General features: G+C 42.9%; 2 protein-coding genes across 6 annotated transcripts in view; both read right to left on the bottom strand.

Annotated features, from left to right (window-relative positions):
- Window positions 1-620: 620 nt before the first annotated feature.
- On the bottom strand, window positions 621-22,638 carry LOC147226626 (uncharacterized). Its single transcript, XM_086160880.1, has 3 exons — window positions 22,329-22,638; window positions 8,854-8,992; window positions 621-5,396 (listed from the first exon to the last, which is right to left on the bottom strand). The coding sequence occupies exons 1-3, from the start codon at window positions 22,620-22,622 to the stop codon at window positions 3,730-3,732; spliced, it is 2,100 nt and encodes a 699-aa protein (XP_086017006.1). The 5' UTR covers window positions 22,623-22,638; the 3' UTR covers window positions 621-3,729.
- A 2,795-nt stretch (window positions 22,639-25,433) lies between these two features.
- Window positions 25,434-27,880, bottom strand: part of LOC147226625 (protein Aster-B-like) — a 28,950-nt gene continuing 26,503 nt past the window's right edge. For all 5 annotated transcript variants that reach the window (XM_086160528.1, XM_086160530.1, XM_086160529.1 and 2 more), the window contains 2 exons: window positions 27,410-27,530; window positions 25,434-27,179 (listed from right to left, as the gene is read on the bottom strand). In XM_086160528.1, the coding sequence (XP_086016654.1) occupies window positions 27,090-27,179; window positions 27,410-27,530 (211 nt within the window). In that variant the 3' untranslated portion in view covers window positions 25,434-27,089. The remainder of the gene's footprint in view (window positions 27,180-27,409; window positions 27,531-27,880) is intronic.

Raw genomic sequence — 27,880 nt, 5'->3', positions numbered from 1 at the left:
TACATGTAAAATAAAGAGACTTATGTTTAAGAAGATACGATACTTTTTCATGAAATGGTTTCACTTAATGCACGAGCAGATATTTTCACTTGATGTATGACCAAACAAAACACACTGAGATTTTGTGCAGCCTTTCCATTAACTGATGAGATTTCAGGACGCGATCTAAGTCGAATGTAGTTGGCCAAACTTTGTTATTTTTGCAGCGTGACCCAACGGGAATAGTGCAGCAGTGATTGTATTATTTGTATAAGCCGGAAAAAAAAGCATTAATAATGCCTTTGCAGAATTGCATAATAATAACGATTAAAAAAACAAAACAAAACAATAAATCTTGAATTCTGGATCCCCACAAAACGTTCACTGCGGTCGAGCCGTTCCACCTCTTCTACATTGATGGTGACAGTAAACTTTAAACTGGAGTTTCCATTTAAATATATGTGACCTCCCCCACGGCCTTTCTCCCTTGTCTGTCAATCACGCTGCGCCTCAAGCGGTTTGCGTTTGTTTTCTTTACCTGCGTCACCCCGTGTGGTCGACCTGGGGACATGGAAATGGCGATTTTCTGACGCCTTCGTGCAACAGGCCGAAATTACGACTTTAAATAACAGGAGCAGGCATTTTGTTAAAAGCATTTATAAACAAAAAAGTAATACCATACAGTGCATGTGGTCAAAAAAACAAAAAAATAAAAAAAAAACAACAACTGACAAAAAGCTAATGGTGAGTAAACTAGTGCACTTTAAATGATAATACTGTCAAATACACAAAGTGACATTTTAACATTAAATACATTCTCATGGCAAGAGTTTTATTCATTTTCTGTTTATTTTTACTAGTTTGAAAGTAGTCTATTATTAACACTACAACAGTATACTGTAATTTGCTACTTAACATTATATACAAGCTCTTTCAAGAATACTCTCTGTGACATTTGATCCCACCGAAACTTCTCAATTTTGGTTTGAATCCTTCTACTGCGGTATCTTGCTGGTTTGTCTGCTGCAACTGCAAAACGACAAGGATTTACACAAGGTTCTTTCCTTTTGAAAGTAATTTGAAATTTACCATCTTCGACCTCAAACTCCAGACAAAAATATCCCCTAAACACGTTGTAAAAGTCCCAACTTTCCCCGACACACAAACTCCATTCATTTACTGCGGTCACGTTTCCCCCCAGACCTGACAGGTACATTTACTTCCACTCTCAATCCTTTACTGATTTACTGAGAAAATACATAGAAAGAGTTTGGTAGCTTTTAAAACATATATGACTGAGTACAGTGATAAATAGGCAGCACTTTGTGGACAAAAGTGAATTAAAGAAAAAAAAAAAAAGACTCGGTGAGTTTAATCACTGCAAGTCAGTTTTTTTTGTTTTTTTTTTTTTTTTAAGAATAAAATCGGGCCGTTATTTTAAGCAGGGGTGGAGTTAACCGGTATGGTAAACATGGGGGTCGAGGGGTTTTCTTCCTCTGAATGGGCATGACGGCTGAAACACGTGACCTGCCAATCGTGAAACTATTATGCGCTAGGGTGGATCTGTGATACATTCCTATACCTGCGGCTGCTCTGACGTGAAGTAAGAAAAAGAAAAAAAAAACCAGACTTTAACCGTTCAAATCAAGAAGGAAACATTTGTGAAAATGTCACACTGACCTATATCCTACTGCAGATGTTGCTGACTTACACGTTTATGTTGCTGTTATGTTCAATCCACCTCTAGGTGAGGAGCATTTAACAGTTATAAGGATTTGAGCATTTTGGTATCTTCAGCAGAACTGTAGATGACTTATGTCCCACTGCTAGTTGACTTGTTTTACATCCTGGTTTATCTCCTGCTGGGTAACGTTTGATGTCAGTAACATGAAAAAAAAAAGGAAACAGTGTCTATGTAAGCAAGCAGCTAGCCGCTGGACAGACTTAAAATAAATCTTTCACATCTCCGCATTTCTGCGGGTTGGTGGTCCAGAGCCGCCTGTCAGTAAGCATGGGTTGGAAAAACATATTTAAGGCCACAGTGACTTATTCAGCCCTGAGAACAACTCCCTCATCTGCCATGTGGCTGAATGCTGCCCATGCATAGATAGTATAACACTGATATTCCATGTGGAGCCTTTAACATCATAAAAATAAGGTGGTAGCTGCAGTGTTTCTGGGTCAACGGTGCCCCGCTGGGGCAGGTGACGTGTATTAATGCTCTTTGCTTGCACGCAACAGAGGTCATCGCATTGTTCAAGAGAGGGGCCAAAATTTTGCTTTTACTTTACCATCATTACAGATCTCTCCTGGGGCTGGTAGATAACCTTGTGATGTGATTCATGTGTTTTTGTTGTTGTTTTTTTATCGAAAAGCCAGAAACGTAAGTGTTTTTGTGTCCCATGTGAAAAGGGGCACAGAATAGTAACCAGGTGCTAAATCCTGATGTTGAGATGTTTCACGGGGAGACTTGAGACGAGGATAGAGCCGGCGATCAGTCCGACTTTAAGATAAAGCACTGGAGCAAATTGGCTGGAAAAAAAAAAAATGGCAATACCAGTCAGTGCAGATGTGTGTCCTACGCCACAGGACTGCCGGGACACACACACTGCTTGGACCCGTGAGCGGAGAGCTACTCTGCTGCCAGGTGGTCTTTTTTTTTTTTTTTTGACTCATCCCAACCCAACGATGGTCTTGAAAATTTTCCTAAACCAAACCGGGCCGACTACATCCGCCAACCGAATAGCGCATGAGAAAAACCATGTTTATGGCGGTGACATCACGTGTGGCTGGTGGCATAAACACGGCCTTTATTATGCGCTGTTTCTTTTTTCACTGACGTTCGGTATATCTGGTATTCTGGTTTGCAAAGCATAGCAACAGAACAGGAACGGCCTGTAACTGTAAACATCTGACAGTATACAAATTCAGGGATCTGTCACGTATCCGTAACGGTTATGTAGAGAAGACAGGGGTATTTCAACTTTCGCAGATGTTTGAATCGCACATTTTTTTCTTACGACTGCCCACTCCCAAATAAATATGTTGACATTGTTTTCACTTCTATGCTACAAAAACTGATCAGGCCCTCAAGAAGTCTGACACCGATATCAATGGGGTCAACGGCATGTTATGAATTAGTCCGAATTATGGATCTCACTTTTGGTTCCGGTCTTGTTCTGTAAAAATATATCAAACAAGAAATGAAATAGAAAGGAATGTGTTTTGGTAGCTGTAACACCAATTTCACAGCAATTAGCATTTTGTATGCTGCTACTGTATTTTGGTGCATTCCAGGGAAAAGGACCCGTCGGGTTCCTCGGGAAGCTTGAGGGTGATTCGCTGTGAAATTATTGAATGTATTAATAACTAACGTGACTGAGAAGATAATTTGGATTATAGTACACTTTATCACTGACAGAGTGCAGTGTGGCCGGTTCAGAGTATCTTTAAATAAAAGACGAACCCAATGCAAGCTTATACACTATTCAAGATCTAAAATACAATTACAAATCAACATTTGGGAAAAAAGGCTGATTTGGTATTAGCTATTTCTTTAATATATTTTTAAGGCCATTGTACATTTATAGACCTACTGATCTTTAAATTCACTGCAGTTGAATTTGAATCTTCAGCTAAGCTCACAGATACATAACTGGTGTTCTGTCAGAGAACGCATAAAGAATCTGGTGTCTCAAAGCCACCACAAAGTCTTGGAAGATTTCTGTTCCAAGTGATATATTTTTGGCCTTACACAGTCGTCATTACTTTCAGCGAACCAGTGCGGAAGCGCAAGATTTTCTTCTTAAGGGCATGAGACGCCTTAATCTTGACAAATGCCTTGGGTTGCAGGGGTGCTCCAGATGGGGCAGAGGGCGAGGGGACCGATAGTTGGGGAGGGAGCTGCTGGGGCCAGACCAGACCTCCGCTCTCATCTGAGTCACTAGACAAAGAGCTGGAATCCGGAGAGTCAGCCTCAGTCATGCTGGACTCAGACTCACCCTGTCCCGGGTGGGAGTAGTCTTCGGTGTTTGGAGATAGAGGCAATGGATTCCGCTCCAACTGGTACTCAATGTGCTCATGATGGTGGGAGTGGTGGTGGTTGAGATTGTGGTGCGGGTGGGCGTACGACGCATGCGCGGGGCGAGACTTGCGCGTGCGCTTAGCACAGTGGTCCCTTTGGTTTGAAGTCGAGGAGCCGTGCACGGGAGCCTGAGCGGGTGGCTGCTCGGCTTCGTCTTGGCTGAGCTCGAGGGTGGACTGCCACCGACGGTAGCTTCCACCTCCTTGCTGCTGTTTCTTGCTTTTGGATTGGCTGCTGCGGCCTCCCCTTCCGCCACTTCCACTCCCTCCGCCGTCTCTCTCTACCGTGTTGTACTTGCGCTCTGGAACTCTTTGCAGGCTATTCTCGGACTGAGACCTGCAAGCTTTTTTACCCTGTTTCCTGCAGCCACCGCTTCGGTCTTCGTTGGAACGACACTTCTTTTGGGCCCCTCGCGATCTAGAGGGTTGAATCTGAGACGCGGCCACCTGCGGCTCGTGATGATGATGACCTCTTTCGGGGGAATACGTGTTCTTGGGTTTGTGAGCTCCAGAGCCCTTGTGGGGATTGGAGTGGTGATGGGCATATGCTTTGTTCGAAGCCCGGCAGGGCTGGGCAGGAATATACTCTGCGTTGACCAGCTGCTCATCGGGTGAAGGCAGTTGGTGAGGCTTGGCCAGAACCAGACCGCAAGGGTAGTTCTGTAGATGTTGAGGAGAATCCGGCTCGCTGTTGCTGGAGTCTGGATGACCTTGCAGCACTCTGTTTGACGGATAGTCCACCGAAGTCGAGCGTGAGCTGTTAATTACGGGGGCCTGCCTAGGCTTGTGGTAAAGCCCTGTTGGATTCTGGATACTTTGCTGGGGGTGGTGGTGGTGGTGGTGGTGATAGGGGGGCGGGGCATCGTCAGAAAACCCTGTACCTAAGAAGCGCTCCTGTTCCAAGTTCTGGCATGCCTGCGTAGCATTCCCTTCTAAACTCTGGGACAAAATTGCATTTTCTTGAGCAGAAGCTTGCTTTGGGGACTGTTTCTCTTCCTTACGGCATAAGCTACTCTGTCTAACCACATTCACAGCTCGTGCATCATGTGCCAGGCTGGTGCGAGGCTTGGAGGGGCGAGGAGGTAGGGCTCTACGCTGGATCAATCCAATGATATAGGTTTCTACCTTTTGGGACGGTTGATGCTCCGGGCCGCGGATCGTATCTTTCGTCTCCCCCGATGCGTCGGTAACTGTGGCGTGTCCTGTTAAGCTGGAGTGCCACATCTCAGAGTTCTCTGTCTCGGGTGTCCCCTCGGGGAATGAGGAAGAACAAGGGTTCACTGTGTTTAAGTTTGATTCAGGAGATCCGTCTTGTTTGGCCACAGAGACTTCTCCTGGCAAGAAAAAATACAGAACATAGTCAGCATCATAAAACCAATTAAATGTGTGACATGAGTGTATTCGATGCATTTTATGCAGTTGTGTAAAAGTGTCTTCTGAGTCGGGACATCGGTAAAGATGACTGAATATAACATAAACAAATCAATTAACCGTATTATCCAGACGTTTTGGTCCCGACTGCATGATCATTTAATATGGCATAAGATACCATGAGATCTTGTAAACGTTTCCCGACATGTATACTTTTCATTTATTCAGACATTTATTGAACGGAGACAAATGGATTAAACATTATTGCATATGAAATACAAAACAGATGTCTTGCCTATGGGTTTCTAGCCAGTCTAATTTGCAACCACTGTCTCTGGTTAAGCCTTCACTATTAAAACAAAAGTTTAAGAGCTATATTTGTGGCACTTTGGACATAATTGGAAAAGGGTGTGGTAATTGCATTTCCATTGCTTTGCTTTAGCGGTGTTCGTAGCAACTGGTTTACTTTAAAATGTGAAAAATATATCAATTTTCAGGATACGGCGACAGTCTGATAATAGTCAGCGTGTTCAAATACAGGATTAAATTTAGGAAAAGTAAAAACTTAAAATATAAAAACTGCAGACTCTACAACAAGAAAAGTAATAATAATATGATAAATACATTTAAGAAGGACTTTCCACAAAAGTGCAATGAAAAGAAGACGACAAAGTAAGAGTAAGACAGAATGAAAGAATAAATCATTCATCCTGTGATCAGAGATGTGGTGGTTTCCAGGTAACCCACTGCATATTTTTGAACTTATCTCATACTTTTGAACTGATTTTGCAATTCAAATAAAAAAAAAAAAAGTAATGACCAGCTATGAAACGTATTGCCTGTGAAAGCTCGACTCTTGGCCACGGTTTGGGACCTTTCGTCGTAGCCGGCAGAAATCTCAGCAAAGGTTTCCTCCTACACGAGCCTCTTGAGCTTTACGCTCTCTTACACCAGGTTAGATGCAACACAAAGCCTGCAGCCAGGGTGGAGACAGAAGGTTTGGTGACCCCCTTTTTGGATTTTAATTCACTTTCCACCCCAAAAATTCACATTCTGGGTATTCTCTACGTACTCTCCCTTGGGTGGCTGTTTTTCTGCTGGTTCGGGGAGTGTTTAGGGTAATTAGCAACGTGGTGTGTTGCAGCGAAAGGTTCACAGTTACCGTCACGCATACGAGGAAAAGAACCTCCAATTCACCCGAGACGGAAACCGGTCTCATGCTGTGATAATATCTTTGAATGCAATGAAGCAAAGCGAGTTGCTGTGCTGGTAAATTAATCAGATCACTTAGCGTTGCCTTTTTGGTCCGTTCCAATGCAGCGCCACTTACCCCTGTTTCCTTAATTTTAGCTCTTTCATATTTAGAAGTCACCAGTTTTATGCGTTGCGTTCTGACAACAGAGTCAGAGGGCATTTGGTTATTGGACTCTCATTCACATGCAAGACACCACATCGATGTTACGGGTGTTTTTAGCAGCAAGGTCTTGAATTTGAACTTAACGTGAACCTTTCCAGACACACATTTTCCTGCACTAATGACACAACGTGCTCCTACCAATTACATAACTTTCCAAGTCTCCATTGTGGGGGTTGATGATGTGACTCAGCTGTTGGACGCTCGGCAGCAGAACAGATAATGAACAGTTGATATGAAGCGTATGATTCGGAAAAGCCTTTCATCCTCCGACCCCAGTTAAGATTGAGATAACACATCCGTACATACAAAAACATTTCCTGACCAGATCACTTGGAAAATAATATCTGTCCGATGCACAAAAGCAGGATTATTTTTCTTGTCCTGTGGCGGCAATTAATTACAAAACTATGACCTACTTTTGCATTGTGATTATTCCCTGGTCGTGACAGAAAAAAAAATCATACTTCTTGAACTTAAGTTCTTATTTATTTTCATTGTATTTATCCTCCCCATTTTTTAAAAGCCTTTTTGAGAGGGGAGGGTTTGTAAGTGTCATGCACTGATTTACATTTTGTGAAAATACATTTCAGCAACCCATTCTTTGCAAGGGTCCCCAAACATTTGAGGTCACAGCCCCCCTTCTGCGCAAACTGACTGCGGCACATCCGTCATCCTGGTTCCAAAACCAGTTGTGCGTGTTTGCACATGCTAATAGCCGCTGCGGAGGAGACTGGCAGCCAAAAGCTATCCATCATTATTCAGACTGTGTAGTCAATGGGCAATATTTTAATCAATGCAATAAACCAAAAAATACCTTGCCACACTAACTTTGTTGCACCTGGTGTGTTTATTTTATTTTTTGTAATTTTTATGATTTTTTTTTTCTTTTTCAATATATTTTCTAATTTTTTTTTGTAGTATAACATTGTATATGACTTATTTCCCTTATGTAATGTTGCAGAGCTGGCTAAAGCAGAAGGAATTGACCCTACAAGTTGACAGTCGTTTTTCCTCTCCTTGTTGCATCGGCTCTGCTTATTTAGTTTATTTTTTGCAATTTTTAAAGACATTCTCAAATGTTTTAATTTATTTTTCTAATTTCTTTATGTAGTATATAACATTGTATCTGACTTATCATTTCCCTTATGTAATTTTGCAGACTTGGCTAAAGCAGAAGGAATTGGCCTTACATGTTGACTGTCCTTTTTCCTGTCGTGGTTGCATTCTTTCTGTTTATCTATTTTATTTTTTTGTTATTTTTAAAGACAATCATTTTTTCCAATGTTTTAATTTATTTTTCAATGTTTTTTTCTGTAGTATATAGCATTGTATTTGACTTATCATTTCCCTTATGTAATGTTGCAGACTTGGCTACAGCATCAGGAATTTACAAATTGACTGTCCTTATGCTTTTTCACTGTTCCTTTTCCAAAAACTTTGGTTTATTGAATCAGAGCCGGGAAATGCCTAATTCACATGGTGCTCCGGTTCCCTTGACTTAAGGACAGGATACAAAGGCCTGTTAAATGATGACGTAAACTAAGTGGGCCGGTAATCATTGTAATAAAACCATCCACAGTTTTATCCATTCGGAAACAGACTTTTAGATACTGACTACATAATACGTTGTCAAAGTTGTTTCTGTTTTTCTTTTCTTTCTTGTAATTAATAATCAACAAATTGACACAGTTAGGTTACTTTTACTGCGGTGAAAACAATAAGGACCGTTGTCTTTGCATACACGTCCTACATGCTTAATAGAAACAAAGTAGGCCAAGATGTGACGCCGCAGCGATGGGAGATGGTTAGCTCTTAAGGGTATGAAATCAATCTGTCTGCTACACATTTGTTTGCTTGACACCAAACGGCATAGTTAATAGCATCTCTGCAGAAAGAGCGAGCGTTGACATGCAAACACTAAGCAAACTGACACAAAGGAGGCAAAAGAGTAAGACTGTAAAGTGAGATGTGCGACAGAAGTGGATTTTTTTTTTTTTTTTTACCTGAAATGAGAGGGCTGTCCTCCAAATCTGCGGGAGAATTTGCAGAATTTGCAGAATTAGCCTCAGCGCTGACCTTCAGATCCGCCACCTGCTGCTCCAAGGATGCCATAATACCCCAGGGAGTGCACTGCAGACTGCTCTGAAACACACAGACACACCACCTGAGTGTCAGGAGATTCTTTAGATGGGAGAAAATTCTCCGCGATATGATTCAAATTAGTCTGACGGCCCGACCGGACGGGAAAACTTCCAATGTGTCGGTGACAGGATAACTGATTAAAGAACGCGTCAACATCAAGGAAACTGTGAGCGTAGAAAGCCGATTAAGATCCTTTCATGTTCAACACACAAGTCCCTCTGTTGCAACGGACACGCTGCCGCCGTTATCCCGTCGGTTCAACAATGTCATGCGACGGGTTGGAAACAAGAATAAGAATAAGAACAACTTTATTTATCCCCAAAGGAAATTGTTGTGCCGGAGTTACAAGAAAACATAACAATAATAAATAATAGTAGAAAATTGTATAAACAGTAAACAAAAAAAAAAAAGAAAAGAAAAAAAAAGAAGGAAAAAAAAAACAAAAATCAAAATTGGAACTGAACTGCTGATATACTTACAGAGGCTTTTGATTGTATGTTAAGTCAGTGACTTAGTGGAGTTTTATTGGTGACAGAAGCATGAAACTATTGAAATGTCCAGGATAAGAGGTAGAGATACCGGGAGCAACAACCTTCACATTCACAGACAGCTATGACCACAAGCACTTATTATACAAACACTGGAACAATAACACGCCGTCCTCCCTTCCCACACATTCTCACACACACACACACACACACACCAACCACCCCAACAAGAGGTACTTGATGTTCTGTTAGACATAAAGCTGTCTAAACAACGGCGCGGAGGAAAAAATACTTTCAGGTCCCTCCCACTTATATTACTTTTGTTTAATAAAAATGTGCCTTCCATTAGGGATAAGCAAAAACAACTCAAGTCAACAGAGATACAGTTGGTCCGGGATCAGCCATGGGACACGGCAGTCGGTCAGCTGATTTCAATAGGACCCTTCACATGTTTAACCAAAGCCACATGTTTCAAATTTAAGAAAGATCCAAAAAAAAATAAAAAAAAATCCGAAACTGACTCGTTGAAGACGATCTGTCAGCCTCTGGATCGTCAACAGAGCCTCTTTTTGTGGCGCCGACTCTCACAAAATGAATAATAGAAAGGCATTATGCCCCTGCAGTTTTAATAATGCAGCTGTTATTCATCACAAACAATACACCTTAAGCAAAACTGCGATGATGCCAAGAGAAAGTTAAGATCAGGAGGTCCACTCGGTGTGGAAACGTCTAGATTGCTCAAGTACTCACTTGAGAGGACAACATAGTTTGCATGCAGTAATTTCAACAGCCGGGACTGGAATGTGTCGAAGTCGAAGTGGAGACAAGGGGAGACACAGATCTTCACTTGAAAACTGCTGTGCATAGATTGGCAAAGTGTCAGTCATTCGTTCACACTTTGAATGCAAACTGGACCCGTGTTGTTACGTTTCTATCTGTATAAGTTAGAAGATCTTCGAAAAGTATGTATGTGTGTCATGTCTGCACTGTGTCGTATTAACGGTTAATAATTCAATAACTTTCTCCAATAGTCACGTCTGTGTGTTCGCTTCAGAGAATGAGAGGCCGCTGGAAAGTTTGAGTAAATAGCGGTGGCTAAACATAGATCTGGCATTGATTTTTCAAACACCTCAAAAAAAAAAGGGAGAAAAGATGAGGTTTATCAAAAACAGGAGATGAGAAATTAAATGCGCAAACGGTCGAAACTTGCAAGTTAAGTGGTAAGATACTTTAAGGGATTTTATAGCCAAGATTTTCTTCTGAGCTCACTGCGAAGACTATTAGATTCCCCTAAAACAAGGTTTCAGCAATTTTTAAGTAATGGCAGGTCCCTGAGCAGCCATCAAAATGAGCATAAGTTGAGGACATTTTCCTTTCCAATACATCAAGCCATTCATTTCCAGTGAATTCTCTGCTACACATTTAATTCTTTTACCAGTCTCTCCCCTGTCGGTCGCCGGGCCAGATAAAGCGAAGGTTTTTCTAAATTATTTTATGTAACAAGCTTTTATAATAAAGAAATAATTCAAAGTGATGGTCAAAGGAAAAAAAAAATAAAATAAAACCTTTTAATTTTTTTGTATTGGATGTAAATGACAAATGTATTGTCAACAGCCATACTTAACCAGTTTTTGGGGAAACATAAAATATTTCCTTTTAAATAGCATGACAGTATCACACCTCTAGTCCCTTCCTCCTTTTGCACATTGACTTTCTGTCAGGGTGACAAGTTAAATCCTCGTCACTTTTTTTTTTTACTGCCCGTGCTATCGAATGCTTGTGGACTTCTTTGAAAAGGTGAAAAAATGTCAGACTTAAACTCCTCCTCGATGCAAAAAAAAAAAAAAAAAAAAAAAAACGACTCATAAAAGTCAAAGTACGCAGCGGCAGACAAAAGGAACTGCCAGAATCCTTCAGTGGAAAAATGTTTTTGGAAGAAATCTGAAAAAAAAAAAAAAAAATGGAATCTGAGCACTCAAATGCATCACCGGGAATGATCGGCAATCAAGCGAGTCCACGGCTGGGAGGAGGACGTGCACGAAGGAGAGAAAAGTTAAAGAAGTTGTAGATGGAAGTGTTTTGCCAAAGAGAGATCAGGAGAGGATGAAAAATCCATTAAGTCATTTGTAATGTAATTACAAAACTGAGACAAATATTTGAACCAACGTTCACCACTCAAAGCACTGCGGTTGTTGTTATATAAGCATACACACACACACACACACACACACACACACACACACACACACAAAGCTCTTGTGTCTCAAGTCAGATCCCATTGCTGTGGCTGTCAAAAGTCTCACCTAGTTGATAATTGGGGTTTGCTTTCCCTATGAAAACACGGGGAGCTTCACGGCATTGAAATCTCCCCGCCGGCCAACTTAGCGTGCGCGTTAACGCCATGTCTGCTTTGAAAACGTGCACGCGCTGAAGGTGCAGCTGTTCCCTCACTGTTTCACCCATGCACAAAGACTCTTCCATGCCCACGGCCCTATCGATTGACCCGTCGAGCTCGAGCCCCGCGGTTTCCAGACTTGTTACGTCACCGTCGTCGGAGATGAAAAATGGCGGGTGGAAAATCTATTGAAGAGCTCAAGAATTCTCCCTCGGAGCGAATAAACACGGATCTTTCCAGGAAGATGTGGGTTTTGGAACCAGTTCATGCTGACCGTACATCCCTAGTAGATCAACACCTATCTTAGGCTGTGTAGCATGAGAATCTTCACTATATTCCGACATACTATTCAAACTGCATGTATGTGTGTGCGTGTGTGTGTGTGTGTGTGTGTGTGTGTGTGTGTGTGTGTGAGAGAGAGAGAGACAGAGCGCATGTAAAGTTGAGCTGGGCTTATGTTCGGCATGCACTGTATAAAAGGGGGCTGTGTGTGGTTTTAAGCAGCTACTTATGTGAGACCACACGGGCTCAATGAACGTTTGTTTTCCCCATGTGAGTGCGCGTGCACACACACACACACTCACACACACTCACACACACACACATGCCTTTACATACACAGAGTCATGCATGAATGAACACATTTGTACACATACACATAAGCATGCAAGCACACACATAAGCACGCGCACACACACACACACACACACACACACACACACACCTTAGGGCCTATTTAGTCGTTGAGATTTAAAAGTGACAGTCGGGTCGTCAGTGGTTCTGGAGAGGTCAAACCCAAGCATGCAGGACAATTAACACTCTGTCTCGTCTTGAAGATGTCAATTCAGTGGCTACATGGGTTTCAGAAAGACAGACTTGACAAGGAAGCGCATTTATGTGTGAAACTGAACGGTGACCAGTTCTGGCCGAGTCTTTCGGTATTAGAGCGGCCGGGTCGCTTTACTTGGCTCAGACACGGTTCTCATAGAAACTGGCCCTGATCTATTCAAGTATCTGGGGAAATATGTCTTCAATAACCAAGGCTTGACCTGCTAAGAACAGGTGATTGACCATTTTAATGCTGGAATCTACTTTTTTTTTTTTTGTTTTATTGTGTCTCCTAAATCACTGACGATGGACTAGCTGGTGGAGGTTGGTGTAAAGGGATAACGTTATAATTTAGGATAATTTAGGATACAATGAGCATGAATTAGAGGAGACCTTTGTGGGACCTTTGTGATGAGGGCCTCACAGGTGGCCATAATATAATAGGCTTTCTAGACTTAGGGTTTTGTCATGTGGTCTGCAGAGTCAAGTTCGACCCCGGGTTTAAGTTGGGAAGGTGTGGGCCACTCTGGGCAAAAGGCAGACATGGCCACACTTTGGTCTTATATTATGTTATACAATTTAAATGACAGTCCGTTATGAATGGCATCGCTTAACAAATAGTCTCTCTTTTTGCAGGAATGCGTTTGACGTAATGGTAACTAAGCTGCTTTTGCTGGAAAAGTTCGGTGCATTTTAGACGAGAGAGTCAACGATGGGGTTTAAGAGCTCTTAAGTGACTTGTATTAATGAGTCTGTATGATAATTTCGCCAATGATTGATGACTGTCAGAGGCAGTATCTCCAGATTAAAGTGCAGCATCTAAAATGAGGCATACGCCCTTCTGAAATATGAAAAAGGACAAGATAAGCCATATGTGTCGGTGGGTGGTCGGGCGTGGGAGTGGGGAAGGCCTTTGGAGCCATCAGCCAAAGAAAAGCCATCAGTTATGGTTTTGAAGTTTCCTATTTTCTGAATTTCAGTTTCTTCTGACAGCCACGGGGCTCTACTGTCAGACTCCAAAAAATAAACAGTCTGCGGGGGAGGGACGCTCAAAGGCCGGCGTTATCTTTGTGACAACAGGAGGAAACGTGAATAAATGGGTAAAAACTGATAAAATGTGGCATTTCGACTTGTTAATGGTGAAGGGATTACAGATAATAGGGGAACAGAGTGGAGGGTAAGTACTTTTCCTCTATGATAATACATTTCCCATGATACTTCAAATCTCTTCACAAAAAAAGAAAGAAAAATCACATTTACTTCTCCCCCTGCCTTGCTCAAAGGCAAAGAAATTCAAATAACTAGTTGTTAAATGTTTCATTTTTTATCAGAAAAAAGACACGCAGCAGTCACAGACACGACACACGTTGCTGTAATACTATAATAGAGCGTAAGTAACTGTTTATTATGCTTTCTGCAGAAGCGCTAGTAAAAAAAAAAAAAAAAAAAAAAAAAAAAAGAAGGGGACCAACAATTGCCGAGTGTCCGATCCAACGGGCGGTTCTTACACAGACCTCCGAATGTAAACCTCTGAACCTATACTCTGGCGCGGCTCAGCAGCACCACCCAAATTACAGCCTCCAAAATGACCATTCGAATAAATCAACACCCGTCTGGACAGAATGAGTGTGTCAGTGGCGGAAAATTGTAATATCTCAAGCAACTTTGATCTAGATGTACCAAATGAAGTTGTTACAGATTATTCATGCAGTTAGAAAAAAAAAAAAAACAAGGGGTCGGTCACCAGGCGGATATTCTCTGGTTGCTGTCATTTGATAAAAAGCCCTGAGAGCAGATTTGTGTAACTAATGAAATGCCCGTCAGCCGAAGAAAGAACCCGTCCGGTTGTAAAACTGAAGAGGTACAAATTAACTATATTGGTGTTTAGACGACTGACGGCATCTAGTGGGTGTCTTAGTTGACTCTGGTTTGCGGGGAAGTCGACAAAACCTTAGACTTTACAGCGGGAGACTGCAGATCCATGATGGTTTTATACATTTAGAAAGAAATCCAGAGTGTTAGTTTAAAAATGCAAGTCTGGTATTTCTTATTTGGGCGCTTCCTCAGTAAATCTTACTGTACCTTAATAAAAGCGCTGACACAAATATTGGAAAAAAAACAACAGAAATGTGTAGGTTTATTACTGGTATTATTATCATTATTCATCAACTATACTGCTTATCCTTGAGTCGGGGTCTCAGGGGGTTGGAGCCGATCCCAGCTGTCAATGGGCGGGAGTCGGAGTTCACCCTGGATCCATCACAGGGCCACTTATAGAGACATACAATCCATTCACTCTCTCCTTCACACGTCATATAGACGTTCGGACACTCGTCTGGGCAATTTAGGGTCTCCAGTGAACCTCCTGCATGCTTTGAGACTGTGGGAGGAAACCGGAGAACCTGGAGAAAACTCACACAGATGCATCTATATCAGTGGTCCCCAAACTACGGCTGGGGGGCCGGATACGGCCCGCCTCCGCATTTTGCCCGGCCCCTGAACAATACCGGGGATATGTTATGATTTTTTTTTTTTTTATTCAGGCCACGTAATCGTGACTTGTACATGCATAGAACATAACATTCTATTCCGCCCTTCTGCAGTCTGTGCCTCATCTGAAACCTCTCCCCCCCAAAAAAAATCCTGGACACACCCCCGTCAAATAACACAGAATAATGGCGAAAACATTAGGTAAGAGAAAAATAGATTCACAATGCAGGGTATTTAACCTGGTAGGTGTTGGTATCAGTTGGGTTTCATAGCCTGCTTGCTTTCTGGTTTTCACAGTGAATTTGATATGAGAGAGCTGCAAACAGTTGTGTCTACAAGAAGGGTAATGTTCCTGGTCTTTTTTTCTGTGAAAAACTTATTTGGTTATAATTCATTTGATAAATAGTGTTATTTATTTAATTAATAATGTTGTAATTTATTTTCTGATTTATTTTTTTTTCCTGTCAAGATCCCAGAAAGGATTCATTTTTGGTTATGTATGGCTTTCTGGAAAACAATAAATGTTAATGTTTAGACACCTCTGCAATCGTCACACTTTTTGTTACAAACTGGTCCGGCCCCCCGTCAGAAAAAGGAAAAGTTATTTGGCCCTTGCAGGAAAAAGTTTAGGGACCCCTGATCTAGAACATGGAGACTAGTACAATTACTACTTCTAACAATTTTAGTAGTAGTGGTGGTGATGGATAAAACGCAAGACTGTATTTCAAGTTGAATAAATGAATTCAGGGACAGTCTCGATAATGGTACTTTTTAAAGTTGAACTTATAGTTGTGATATGTATTTCGGAGGAATCGTAGCCTACGATAATCTCGATCTGTGGAATTAGAAATACATCGTTCATCTGAATTTCGTATTAGAATTAAAATTCATTGCCTATTATTCATCATGAAGGTAAAATAGAGTTGATAGTGATCAACATTAGCACATGATTTTTGTCTTTGTGATACTTTATGTGATGAACCATAAAAGGGAATAGCCATGTTACAGCAAAATGACAATATCCATTACTTTTTATGCAACAATATTAACAGAGCGGTAACAGTTACCAGATGATTTTAATTCGAAACAGCCATGGAGAAATAGTTTATCTAAACCTTTACCGTCGTCTTCAGGCTTTCCAGCTGTGTCTAACCAACTTGTGAAGACGACTGCAAGTTGGGAACCTCGCGGGGTCTTTGGCCAACAAGCCTGGTATTATATTCACAGATGATACATAGTTATGAAAATAAACAAGGATGCAGCTCAGGTTTCGGGCCGCGTTTACGAGGCAACGGGCAGCTGTTGCGCCATTGACCGACCGATTTACCAGACATGCACGCACTGCAGCGCGCAGCCAGCATCGCATCAGCCGGGGCGGGCGGACGTCACGCTGTGAGCGGCTGATATCAAGTTACCAGGAGCGGCGCAGTCCAAGATCTATTTAGTCCTCTGACTGATTTATCAGTCATATTGAGCTGTTTAGAAGTTGTAGTTTTTTTTCTCCTATCCACTGGAAGGACTTGATCCCTTCTCGGAAAAATACACCGCTTGCCACAGGAAATCTCCTTCAGTATCCTGGATGGGTCATGGTTACAATCACTTGATTAAAAGCAGGCTTTGAATCCTACCGTGCTCCCCGATGGGTGTATTGATCCTATTACAATTTTCCCTGAAGTGCAGATGGACTGAATTATGCCGGAACATCTCTTTCTTTTTCTCCTCATCACTGTATTCCCTTTGTTGCCTTGCAGCAGGGACCCCGATTGTCCCTGTCACGACTGCTCCGGAAGAGATAAGTCACATTAAAAATGAAAACAAAAGAAAGTGCCCCAATTTCCCGTTTTGCATTTCAAGCTGGATTTTCTAAACATTCAAGGATTCGTGCACAAAATTCCAATTTTTTTTTTTGTCCTTGACCCGAATACAAGCGTGTGCCATTCTGCTCTCCTGCAGCTTTTTTTTTCCAAACTAGCCGCCATTGCGCTAACCCTTAACACCCTATCGTTTCACTTTTTCGCTCTTTTTAAAAGGGATTTTTTTCATCCAAACGATGTGCATTGCTTTAATTGAGCAATGTGTGTTTCATCTCAGGCATTAGAAGAGACAAATGCATATGAAGGATATGAGGCGCCGCTATCACCGCAATGTATCCCAGGTATTAATGTATCACGTCACCTATACCTGTTAGCGCTACTGTAGTTATTTTCATGAGATTTTGTGCCCCCATCCCATCTCTCTGTCCGACCGGTAGAGACAGAATGCCGCCCGCATAAAGCCCAGATCTGTCCGAGACTTCTGCACCAGTAAAAATCGGCGTTTCCTCACCGAAAGTGCTTTATCACGCGGGAACATTGTCTTCCGGCACCGGACCTGCTCTATATGGAAAGCATGAGATGACTGCGTTGCAATCTGGCGCCGTATAAAACCCCGACTTGACTTGAATCAGATGAGCTGTTCAGAGAAAAAAGGGGAGACACTGTCCTGTGGATCAGTTTTTTTTTTCCCTATTTTACTGATGATGGTTGCCAACACATCTGCCATTTGCTGGAATTGTCTTATCCTGCCTGGCACTAATATTGGTCTCTTTGTTCCTATTAAGTGTATCCTCTTAAAGTGTATCCTGCATAACCATCTCTGCATGCAGGGTATTTTAGACGGAGAGCTAATATTGCCTCGTGGCCTGCAGAAATGAGTTAAGTCTTCGCTCTTCCTTGATGCGGTCCGGGCTGCACAGCTGTGACACGGCAGTGTTTTTTTAGACCTCACAAGTGAGCAGCGAGTTCAATTAAACCCTCTGTCCAATAAGAAGCTGCGGACGGGCAACTGTGTTTGCGCAGCACAGCGAGGTGCGAAACGTAAGCAAAACACATCCATTACAGTGGAGAATGTTTGCTTTCGGCTTTGGTGACAAGTTAACCAAACAGCTGCAGAGGTCTCTATTGGAGACTTACAGTATGCTGAGTGACAGGGAAAACACACCACTGTAAACACATGCGCCGCCATCCCAAATACACACACACACGCGCACGGTCTCGGAAAACCACCGTGCTCAACGTGGTGGGTCGGTGTCTGGCTCATGGGCAACTCCACATCAGCTGACTTTGTATCGCTGATCATTATACTCAGTCATCAAAATGCATCCAGATCAATGCAAAGGGTTCTGATATATAACATACCAACTCTTACTATTAACGGTATCTGATTCTGGATGTTATAAAAAGGCGAACATTTGTCAAATTCAACTATAAAATACACATAGTCTATGTAACATTTTTTTTTTACAACAGCCTGTGTTTTACACATGGAACTGTATCTTGATTTGAAAAGTATTTTTAATCAGGAAAAACAAAACAAGTTGACAAATAACAAATGTGAATGATAATTTGAAGCGTCCAAATATTGCGATAATGCCCAGTGCTTTTTTTTTTTATAAATCCAAATATTTTTCATGGCTGCATATATAGGTGGAAAGTTTATTGCCGTGCGATGGTTAGGAGTCCAGAAGCTCATATTTCACCGACCTGCGGTTATCTCGTTTTCAAAACTGTCCGACAGTCTGGAATTCTGGCAGCTTACCAAAGAACTTTAAGCCATGACATCAACATATTCTAATAACATCATATATGTCCGGTGCTGGACACACTCCTTCTCCATGTGATTATACATTTACAATGAACACACACACATGCAGACATTTAGATTCCATATTTCAGTGCGGCCTCTCATTAGCCCCTGACATACAAGGGGCCAGAGTGAAGGTCGAGCTGATTCCCCAGCTGCTGTCGGCTGTCACATGGCTGTCAGCAGCTCCCGCTGAGGAACCCACGTGCACGCGCGTGCACACACATACATAAGCGTGCACACACGTATGCATTCTTTCCCTCTCTATCTTTGCCCCTCCCGCCCAGCATCATAAACATCAGGTTCTGGTATAGCCCTTTGCATCCTCTATTAATTTATGCGCATGTGAACATGCACGGGCAGCCGTCACGGGATGAAGAAAATCCACACGTCTGCAGATACGATCCTTCAGGAGGATTAATCTTGTCTGGTAGGTGCTACGTTATGGAAGCCCCGAGATAAGCGGTAAGAAGGTCACATTCGACTATATCAACAGAATGTCAGCGCAGTGTGTTGACGTGCAGGACGGGCACTGGGAGCCCACAAACACGCCGCCGATATTATCATTCCTAGTGCCTCGCCTTGAATCAAATTATCGGGAAGCCGGAGAAACTCTGGAAACACAATGGACAATCGGTCGAAATCAGAGAAGGAAAATAAGGTGATGATGCTGGAAGAGGCGCGAGAATTGAACACACCATCGGGAATATAACGGCCTACGAGTCTTGGCCGACTCGAGTTCGCGGGGAACGGATCGCCGATTGCGAGTCGGATCTTGTTTTTATTCATCAAAGAAGCTGTTTTGGACGAGTTTTCTAGAAGATGTCCGGGGGCGTCAACGATGTTTCGGTGTCTGCTCGGAAACCTCGCAAAGCCGGCACAGCTCTGAGAGGTCTTTCACTGTTTTCCACATGTGGCTTTGTGTTTGTATTAGCTCTCTTAACTCCGGAGGTTTGCTGTTTCTTCCGGCTTTTGAATCTTAACATGAAACTCGAGACGATTTTCCCAAAAGATAACAGTACCTCCAAGGTACTTAACAGAAAGTCATATTTGACCCTAAAAAAACTTCTGCAGCATCAACTTAAATCGCCCAAAAAAGAAGAAAAAGACTAATTTCTGTTTCCAAACAGTTCGGTTTCATATTCTCTGTATTCTGACTTGCACTGGTGTCTTCTGCGATCATTTGGGGATCGATAGAATGAGCACAGGGATAAACTCTGTTGCGTAGTCACCTTCTGTGCTGCGCCGCCACCGGCGACCCTCCCCTCTTCTTTCTGTGGTGAGCAGATGCATACCACGCATCGCTCTCATAGGTCAGCGCTCATGCGCGGATATGAGCGAAGAGTGTCTTGCGTTATACAATGAGTCGAGGGAACGGTCCGGCCTTTGTTCGGTTTTGGCACAAATACGGCTCATTTACGGTTTAAAAAAAAGACTGCGGATCGGCTCATTAATTTGGAAATCGTTTGAATAGAGAGCTACTTTTGGAAATGTAAGATAAACGCTTTTTTTTTTCTGATGCGATGTTGGCTTGTAGGTGCAGGCATTGACAACGGTAATCATCCAAACGTAGATCATCTCAGACGGCGCAAACCTTGTCAGACAATTCATCATTCTGTGAGGTGGATAAAGGTCGACGCGGCGAGAGACCAATATTCAGCGTCTGGCGGCTGCTCACGTTGATGTTTTGTTGGTTTTAACTGTGGATTTTGACGTCGAGCTGGGTTAAACCCTGCAAATTCATCCCATACGCAACTTCTCGAGTTTAAAGGGACAAAAAATATTTGTTTGAACCTTTCCCCGACTATGTATATTGAAATCACAAGACCTTTTTTTAACTGCCGTAACTCAAATCCCGGCTTCTTGTTGGCCAACATTGTTCACATAGTTTTTATCTTTTAAAGTCACATACAGGTTTTCCTGTATGGGCAGAAAAAAGCGTATTATGGTCCCGTTGCACAAGCATGTGTCGTTGCAACCATGACAATAATTTGTCACTGACCATAAAATATTTAGCAGTGCTTTGACTGCAGATGATGTTGTGTTGTACTCAGTCCAGCTGGAGCATCTGCCAATTCGATTGGTTACACCAACGGACGGGGGAGCTAGCGGAGACGACCGACCGCGTCGCTGCGTTTTCGATGCGAGTTGTAAAAGTTTGCGAAGTGAGCTTGCGATTTCCAACGTGCACCCTTCGACGGGCGAACCTCTTTGCGTCCTCGCCCTCGGCATGTAACCTGTCGCCGTAATTAGTCAGTAATCTCAGGCGAGGAGGCCAAACTGCGGGCCTAAGAGCTCGTTTCTGCTGCGCCTCAGTCCATCGACTTCACCCTGACTTGATTTCAGGCTTGGCTGTTGTCTCTTCAGCGCCACGCGCCACATGGCAGGCGGTCAAAACAATTTACAGCCGCCTTTGGGCCATGGCGATGACATATCAGCACAGATGAGGCATAAAAGGTCAACATTTCCTCTGTCAGCTGCCATAGAAGCAAACAGTAACTTAGTAAAATTATGATATCCCCATCGGTCCCAACCTTTCAAGGCTCCCTGCTACATCACACTGACCTCCATTGTTTTCTGACTAATGTTACATATAATAAATTGTCTTTTCGTCAGAGCAGGTTGGTCCCGTGTAACTTAGACAGCACGGGCTCTCCTTCCTCCTCCTCTTCCTCCGAGGACCGATGGCATCTGCCCGCTCCTTGCGCAATGCTTGAGCAGAAACATCCACATGTTTGCAGGCTGTGTTGTGACAGCGTGAAAACCCGGGTTTATTTAGTGGAAAAAAAAAACCCTCCATAACGAGACCTCATTTCATGCAAATGCGTGATTGATACACTGATTATTGATCATTTTATTGACAAGATCCATCAGCGTTGAGTTTGTTTTCTGCTGAATATATGTGTGTGTGTGTGTGTTAGTTAGTTAGAGAACGCAAGTGTCCTCAGGCCTTGTCTGCTATTCTTCAGCATCTTCCGCTGAGGACAATAAGCAGATGGAAAACAGGTAATAGCTGCCATAAATTAACTGTCTTTGAGGCTTTTTGGGGTGGGGGTCCAGGATATACTTCTAATATGGTCAGTTACAGCAGGCTGGAGGAGAAAAATAATGACCTTAAGTTTTTTCTCAGTATCTGATGCCAATAATATAAAAAGTCTGACTTTTCCATTGTCACCAGTGTGAAATGAATAAGCTCAAGTCCCCTGAAATTTGCCCTTAAATGGTAATGTGCGCCTTTAGGGGGCCCTGGCGCTTCATAACTGCAGGCTGAGGTCAATGACGCATCGGAAGGGACTTTTTTAATTGTTACATGCACGTTTTTTTTTTTTTGTTCAAGGAGGAAGATGTGTTTTTTGCAGGGTTAGCACGTTTCGCTCTGCAGACGGGGATCCAGCGCGGAAGAACTCAGCCACATCTAACTGTTTTTACTCAAATGATCTGCTGTTAAAAGCCTAACTTTACCCAAATCTTCGCCCGCCCCCGTCACAAAACATCAGAAAGTGTCTGGACTTACGGTGTGGAGTCTGAGGCCGAAGTCTCCATCCGGCGCGTCGCCGTCCGGCGCGTCCGGAGCGCAGCCTGCCGACCTCCGGGCGCCCCACACCCGGAGCCCGGGCGCCGGGGAGTCCCCGAGGCGCAGGGCGCCGAGCACCCGGCACTCCTGCCGCTGTTTGAGCAGCTCCAGCTCGCACAGGCCGGCCAGGCTGGCCTCCAGACGCTCCTTGTTCCGACTGCGCTCCGCTTTCATGGGCAACGCGAACGCCGGGAACAGGACTCCGTAGGAGCCCGCCAGCTCCTGCAAGGACATCCTCGCCTCCTTGTTCCTCTTCTCCTTTGCACGGTCCCCCCCCACCCGCCCCCCCGGCGCAGCTGCAGAGCTCCCCGCCACCGGCTCCCCCTCCTACGCTCCGCTCCGCCGCTCCTCTCGCCTGCGCCTCCGCCGCGCCGCCTCAGCCGGACAGCTGCTGCAGGCTGCGGGCTGCTGCAGGCTGCAGGGGCCAATGGAGACGCGCAACGGCCCCCCCTTTCTTTTTTCTTTTTTCTTTTTCTTTTTTTTTTTTTTTTTTGTGCGCTGCCCAGACACCCACAATCCGCCAAGCCCGCAAGTCTTTCCCTGCACGCCGACGTCAGGATTCGGGGAAGTCTCTGCGAGCTCATAAATAAAAACAATACACTGTCAGAACTTTTTAATGAACAAATTCAAGTGAATTTACACACCTGGCACTACGTCTGGGGCAGAGGATACTTCATGCGGCCGGATTCCACTCCTAACCCCCATTTACAGAACATTTGTGTCGCCCACTCCTTTATTTTTGTGCGCATTTCGCGCACAAATATGGAAAAGGAATAAAAAAAAAAAAAGGAAAAAAGAAAACTCATTTCACAGTTGGTCCGGAACCAAGCGCAACCGCCCAAAAAAAAAAACAAACTTAAATATTTTAGGTTTTTTTTTCATCTTGACAGCAGAGTTTTAATTGCATTCTTTTATTACTATCTTTTTGACTTTTTTTTTAATAGGAAACATAATTCACCTTCAGGGGTTGTGAAGGTCAAGAGATGCAGCTCCTCCGGATCCGGGAGCGCGGCGGAGCTGATCTGCTGCTGCTTTGGAGGCTTAACACGCTCCCTTGTGGTATCAAGGGGGAACAGCACTCATATAAGATAAGATAAGATAAGATAAGATAAGATAAGATAAGATAAGATAAGATAAGATAAGATAAGATAAGATAAGATAAGATGAACTTTATTGATTCTCATAGGGGAAATTCCTTTGTCACAGCAGCGTAACAGTTATAATGTCAAAAAAAAAGGAGATAAATATGAATATAAATATGACTGATAGATATAAATAGAAAGGCAGAAGACAGAAGATAGCAAGATAAAAAATATCCACAAATAGACAGCAGATAAATAGACCGCAGACAACAACAACAACATCAGGGATGACAATGGGCAACATCAAGGAACAGTGAGGGTGAAAAATACACAATTAGAAATAAACAAGAATATAAATAGTGGCAAAAATAAATAGCAATGAGTAAAAGAAATAGACATAAATAGGCAGGATGTATGTGGGCTGGGACAAACAAGGATAAGAGAGACAGCAGAGTTCGGACATTACGTGAATGGGCGAGTGAGCACAGGTGCACTCAGGCCATATATACTTAGATATATACTGATTTATTTCTTTTTAAATGCCCAGTTAATTTTCAGTACCGCTTCTGCTCTTTTTGTACGTGTCTCCCTGGAGACTCCATTGAAACTTAGACTAGCGTTGAACCATTGAAACCTACTCAAAAAGGTATCTCAGATTTTGATGGAAAGTATGCATATCTATTTTTGAGAAAATCATTTGAATCATGTGAATTTAATCCGTATAATTGTGTAAAGATATCGTTTGGTCTGGATCATACAGTTGCTGGTTTCGTGCCCAAATAAATATCTAAATGATAATATAGATAGAATGATAGATTGTCTTTTGACAGACCGATACACAGAAACAAGGACATCATTTGCTGTGAGTGTGTTTTTGTGTGTGTGTGCGTGCATGTGTGTGTGTGTGTATGTGTTCATCTGCACCTGCAACGGTAATATTTCAGTAGCACGTGACAGGCAGACATACTCGTGCTTCCTGTCTATCCAGGTGAGCAACAAATAGTGAAAGGAAGTCTCGTGAGCTTTGCATTGCGTCTAGAGGTGTCCATCGAAAGCGCTCATTCCAAGTGGATAAAAGTACCGATCAATGTGATCAATCTTCATTCAGTGATCAGAAATAATAATAATAATACATGGGATTTTTATAGCGCTTTTCATGACACTCAAAGACGCTTCACAAGTAAAAAAAAAAAAAAAAAAAAAAAAGAAATGATGCTGCAGCGTGCACGAGAAAAAAACATGCACGTGTTCCTTACTCATTCCAAACTTTTGCAAAACTAGATGGCCTTTTATTCTGCCCGAGTTGGTCACGGAAAGTAGAACTGTTGTTACTCCTCGTTGGGATTTGATTGCTCTGACATGAAAACAACATCATATATTGCTGCATATTGTGATCCAAACATAGAAGATAGACATGTTCTCTTGCCATTTCTATCATTGCTTCTTCTTCTTCACTCCAGAAGAGAAACACAGCATTTCCATCTCTGTTGCCTGGAGCTTTGCCTCCTGTCTTTTCCTCAGTTTCTCACAACCAGACATCGCCGATCTCGCCACCGTCTCCTCCACCTTCCCTTTCATTCGGGCTGATACTCTTTTTATCACCCCACACACTTTTCTCCAACTCTTTTCCATACTTCTTTTCTCCTGTCCAGGACAGACCTCCACCTCTCCAGCTTTCCCTCCACCGGCTCCCTGCTTTCACTATAGATCACTATGTCATCTTCGAATATTTGGACATGCAGTTGTTTCTGAATGAATTATTCATGCAGGTATTTACATTTGTTAAAGCAAATAGAAGTGTTAATCCCTCCTTAGTAAAACATTTCACATGAATGTTGAATCAACCAATCGGGCGACTGTGGATCTAAATTCGGTGTCCTGGATGTTGAGTGACCAGTGAGAAACGTCAACAACTAGCATGCTCAGTCAAAAGCGTCGGTGCTAAAAAAGAATGCAAGGCATATTTTTCGTTTTGGTTTTTCTTTTATTGTGGTTCTTGTCTCGCAGGCCTTTCAGAACCATGGTTCTCTTAAAGCACTTCTTTCTTCCTCAGTCACCACTGCCAGCATGGTTTGAGGCTGTATTTACAGTTCCTACTAAAACATAACATGACAATATACATCACATCATCATATCTGTAGAAATATTTAGGATCCATTTATGCAGATCAAAATAGGTTTATAAAACAGGTCAGGTATTGTGTGCACATCCCATCCTACTGCTGTCGTACTATTGATCCCCGCCGAACACCAGCCGCCACCGCGTCGGACCTTTTGATTGTTTTCTGATCACCACCCTGTTTTATGTGATGAGATGCAAGCGTGATGAAGAGGATGAAGTCCGCCTCATCTAATGCAGCGTTAGCACCTCAGATGCAGCGTTAGCACCCCAGATGCAGTGTTAGCACCCCAGATGCATTGTTAGCATCCACAGGAGAACCTCAAACTGGACACCCTGAAATAATGATAATCATAATAAATCTAATAAAAATGCATATTTAGCACTTTTTAAGGAACTGGCTGTGATGAAGCTACAGCTCCTGCATGAGGCAACTTTTAATTTAACTCCGCTTCGGACCTCCCTCATCTGTATTCGAATGAGGAGGATGAGGAAGAGGAGGACATTAGCATATTTGCTTGATGTTAAAACCTTTTTTTTTTCTGCGAGAAGAATGATCTTTAGCGTTTTGAACATCAGGGAACAGACACAGACAGAAATTCACGTTGTTCATTGTTATGTTTGTACTGTGTAAAAGCTGTACTGTCCTACCTGCTGTTTTCACTACTGCATTGCACTGTGTCTATTGTTTGCATATAAATATTGCATACTTTCAGTTTCATTTTACACTAAAATATATAATAGGAAATCCTGACACGTAGTTAGAGATGTGTCCTCTTCCCTTTTTTTTTCCCCTACATTCTCTCTGCTTCCGAGTTAAATCCCCCTTTTCAGCGTCACAATAAACGAGCTGCAGAGCAATGTTACAATATTCTGATTTTTTTTTTTGCGTTAAAAAAAAAAACCTACATATAACATAGAATCACAGAAGCACGACATGAGTTGTCAAGGAAACCAGCCCTGATCCGCTAAACATGCCTGCTAAAAATAGCCCTGACTGCCATATACAGTACATTTAAAATGATCACGTTACATACATGCACATAAATGCAGATACATCTGGATTCTCTACAAACAACAGAATTACTGCACACTGTCGTTTGTTGAAGTCTCTCGTGTTTCTCGGTTTCGGAGGTAGAAACGAAAGGGACGAAGCAGCATCTTCAAGTTAAACATATGAGAATCAGTCGCATGCTTTTGGTCAGTCCGACGCCATACGGCTTCTGAAATGAAAAAAAAAGGGAAACACTTCTGCTTCGCGTAGAAAAGAGGAAGATGGAATCGGAAAGGTGACTAAACGGGGCACCGTTAAGATCTCTAAGAGTCGGTTAGCCACTGAAAAAGCGGCGCATTTGAGGTTGCGCCGTATCAGTTGGGGTCAAATGAAGTCCATCTTTTTCTCTCCAATCAGGAGGCCTTTTACTTTCCACAAGCTCAGGGTTATTTGGGGGGGGGTTCTACAGTGTATTGCACATCACGTCCACGAGATCGAGATTCCGCGTCAGTCGTACTGGCTTTGTCTTTCGTCCGACTCGGTATTGTAGTTCCTGAAGCTGATGCTTTTATGGAGCTTGAGAAGGGAGTCCTTCAGCTGCACGCAAAGAGAGAGAGAGAGAGAGAGGAAATGAAAGCCCAGTGTAAGTTTGGGAAATGATTTTTGTCCATATCTTTCACCAGTGGGATTTGGTTCAATGGCTCCCCGATGTGTCATTCAAAATGAGGAAGGATTTGGGTGAAGCGCTCGATGGGGGGGGATAACGGAATACACTGGAATACTTGTTTCAAAAGCAGACGTAAAAGGTGTTTGAGCACCCGGCTCACCTCATCCAGCAGCAGCACCGACGATTTGATTATCTCGTTCCACTTTTGGAGCTCGTCATCGTGGCAACGCTGCTGCGAGTCGAGGAGCTGCACCCACTCCTGCTGAGTCTGAGGAATCTTGCTGTTGAGACGCGTGCGGTTCAAGTAATGAGTACGTTTACTGCTTCAGGGTTCATTGATGAGATAGTGAGATGCATCGGAATGAACGGCCGCACAACACGTTTAGCTGGATGTCGTAAAAGGGCGGGGTAGCGCAAACGATGTTGGTGCCTTACGACAAAAATGTTCTGCAATTGTTATGAAACGGCATTATTGTTTATTGTTTAAAATGAGACAGCGCTGACTCTCAGACTATTGAGAATGTCGAAGTTCAGGTATGTTGTTTTGAATTTTGAATTGACAAGGGTTTTGTCTTTTTCACTCCTCGCTGGATGTTTCCATTCCGCCGCGTCCCTCCGTTTACCCAAAAGG

Source organism: Fistularia commersonii, chromosome 15 (genome assembly GCF_037954325.1).
Source record: "Fistularia commersonii isolate RoL2024-O1a breed Wild chromosome 15, RoL_Fcom_v1.0, whole genome shotgun sequence".
Classification (NCBI taxonomy): domain Eukaryota; kingdom Metazoa; phylum Chordata; class Actinopteri; order Syngnathiformes; family Fistulariidae; genus Fistularia; species Fistularia commersonii.
The sequence above is the reverse complement of the archived record's forward strand: the minus strand, read 5'-3'. Positions and strand labels throughout refer to the sequence as shown.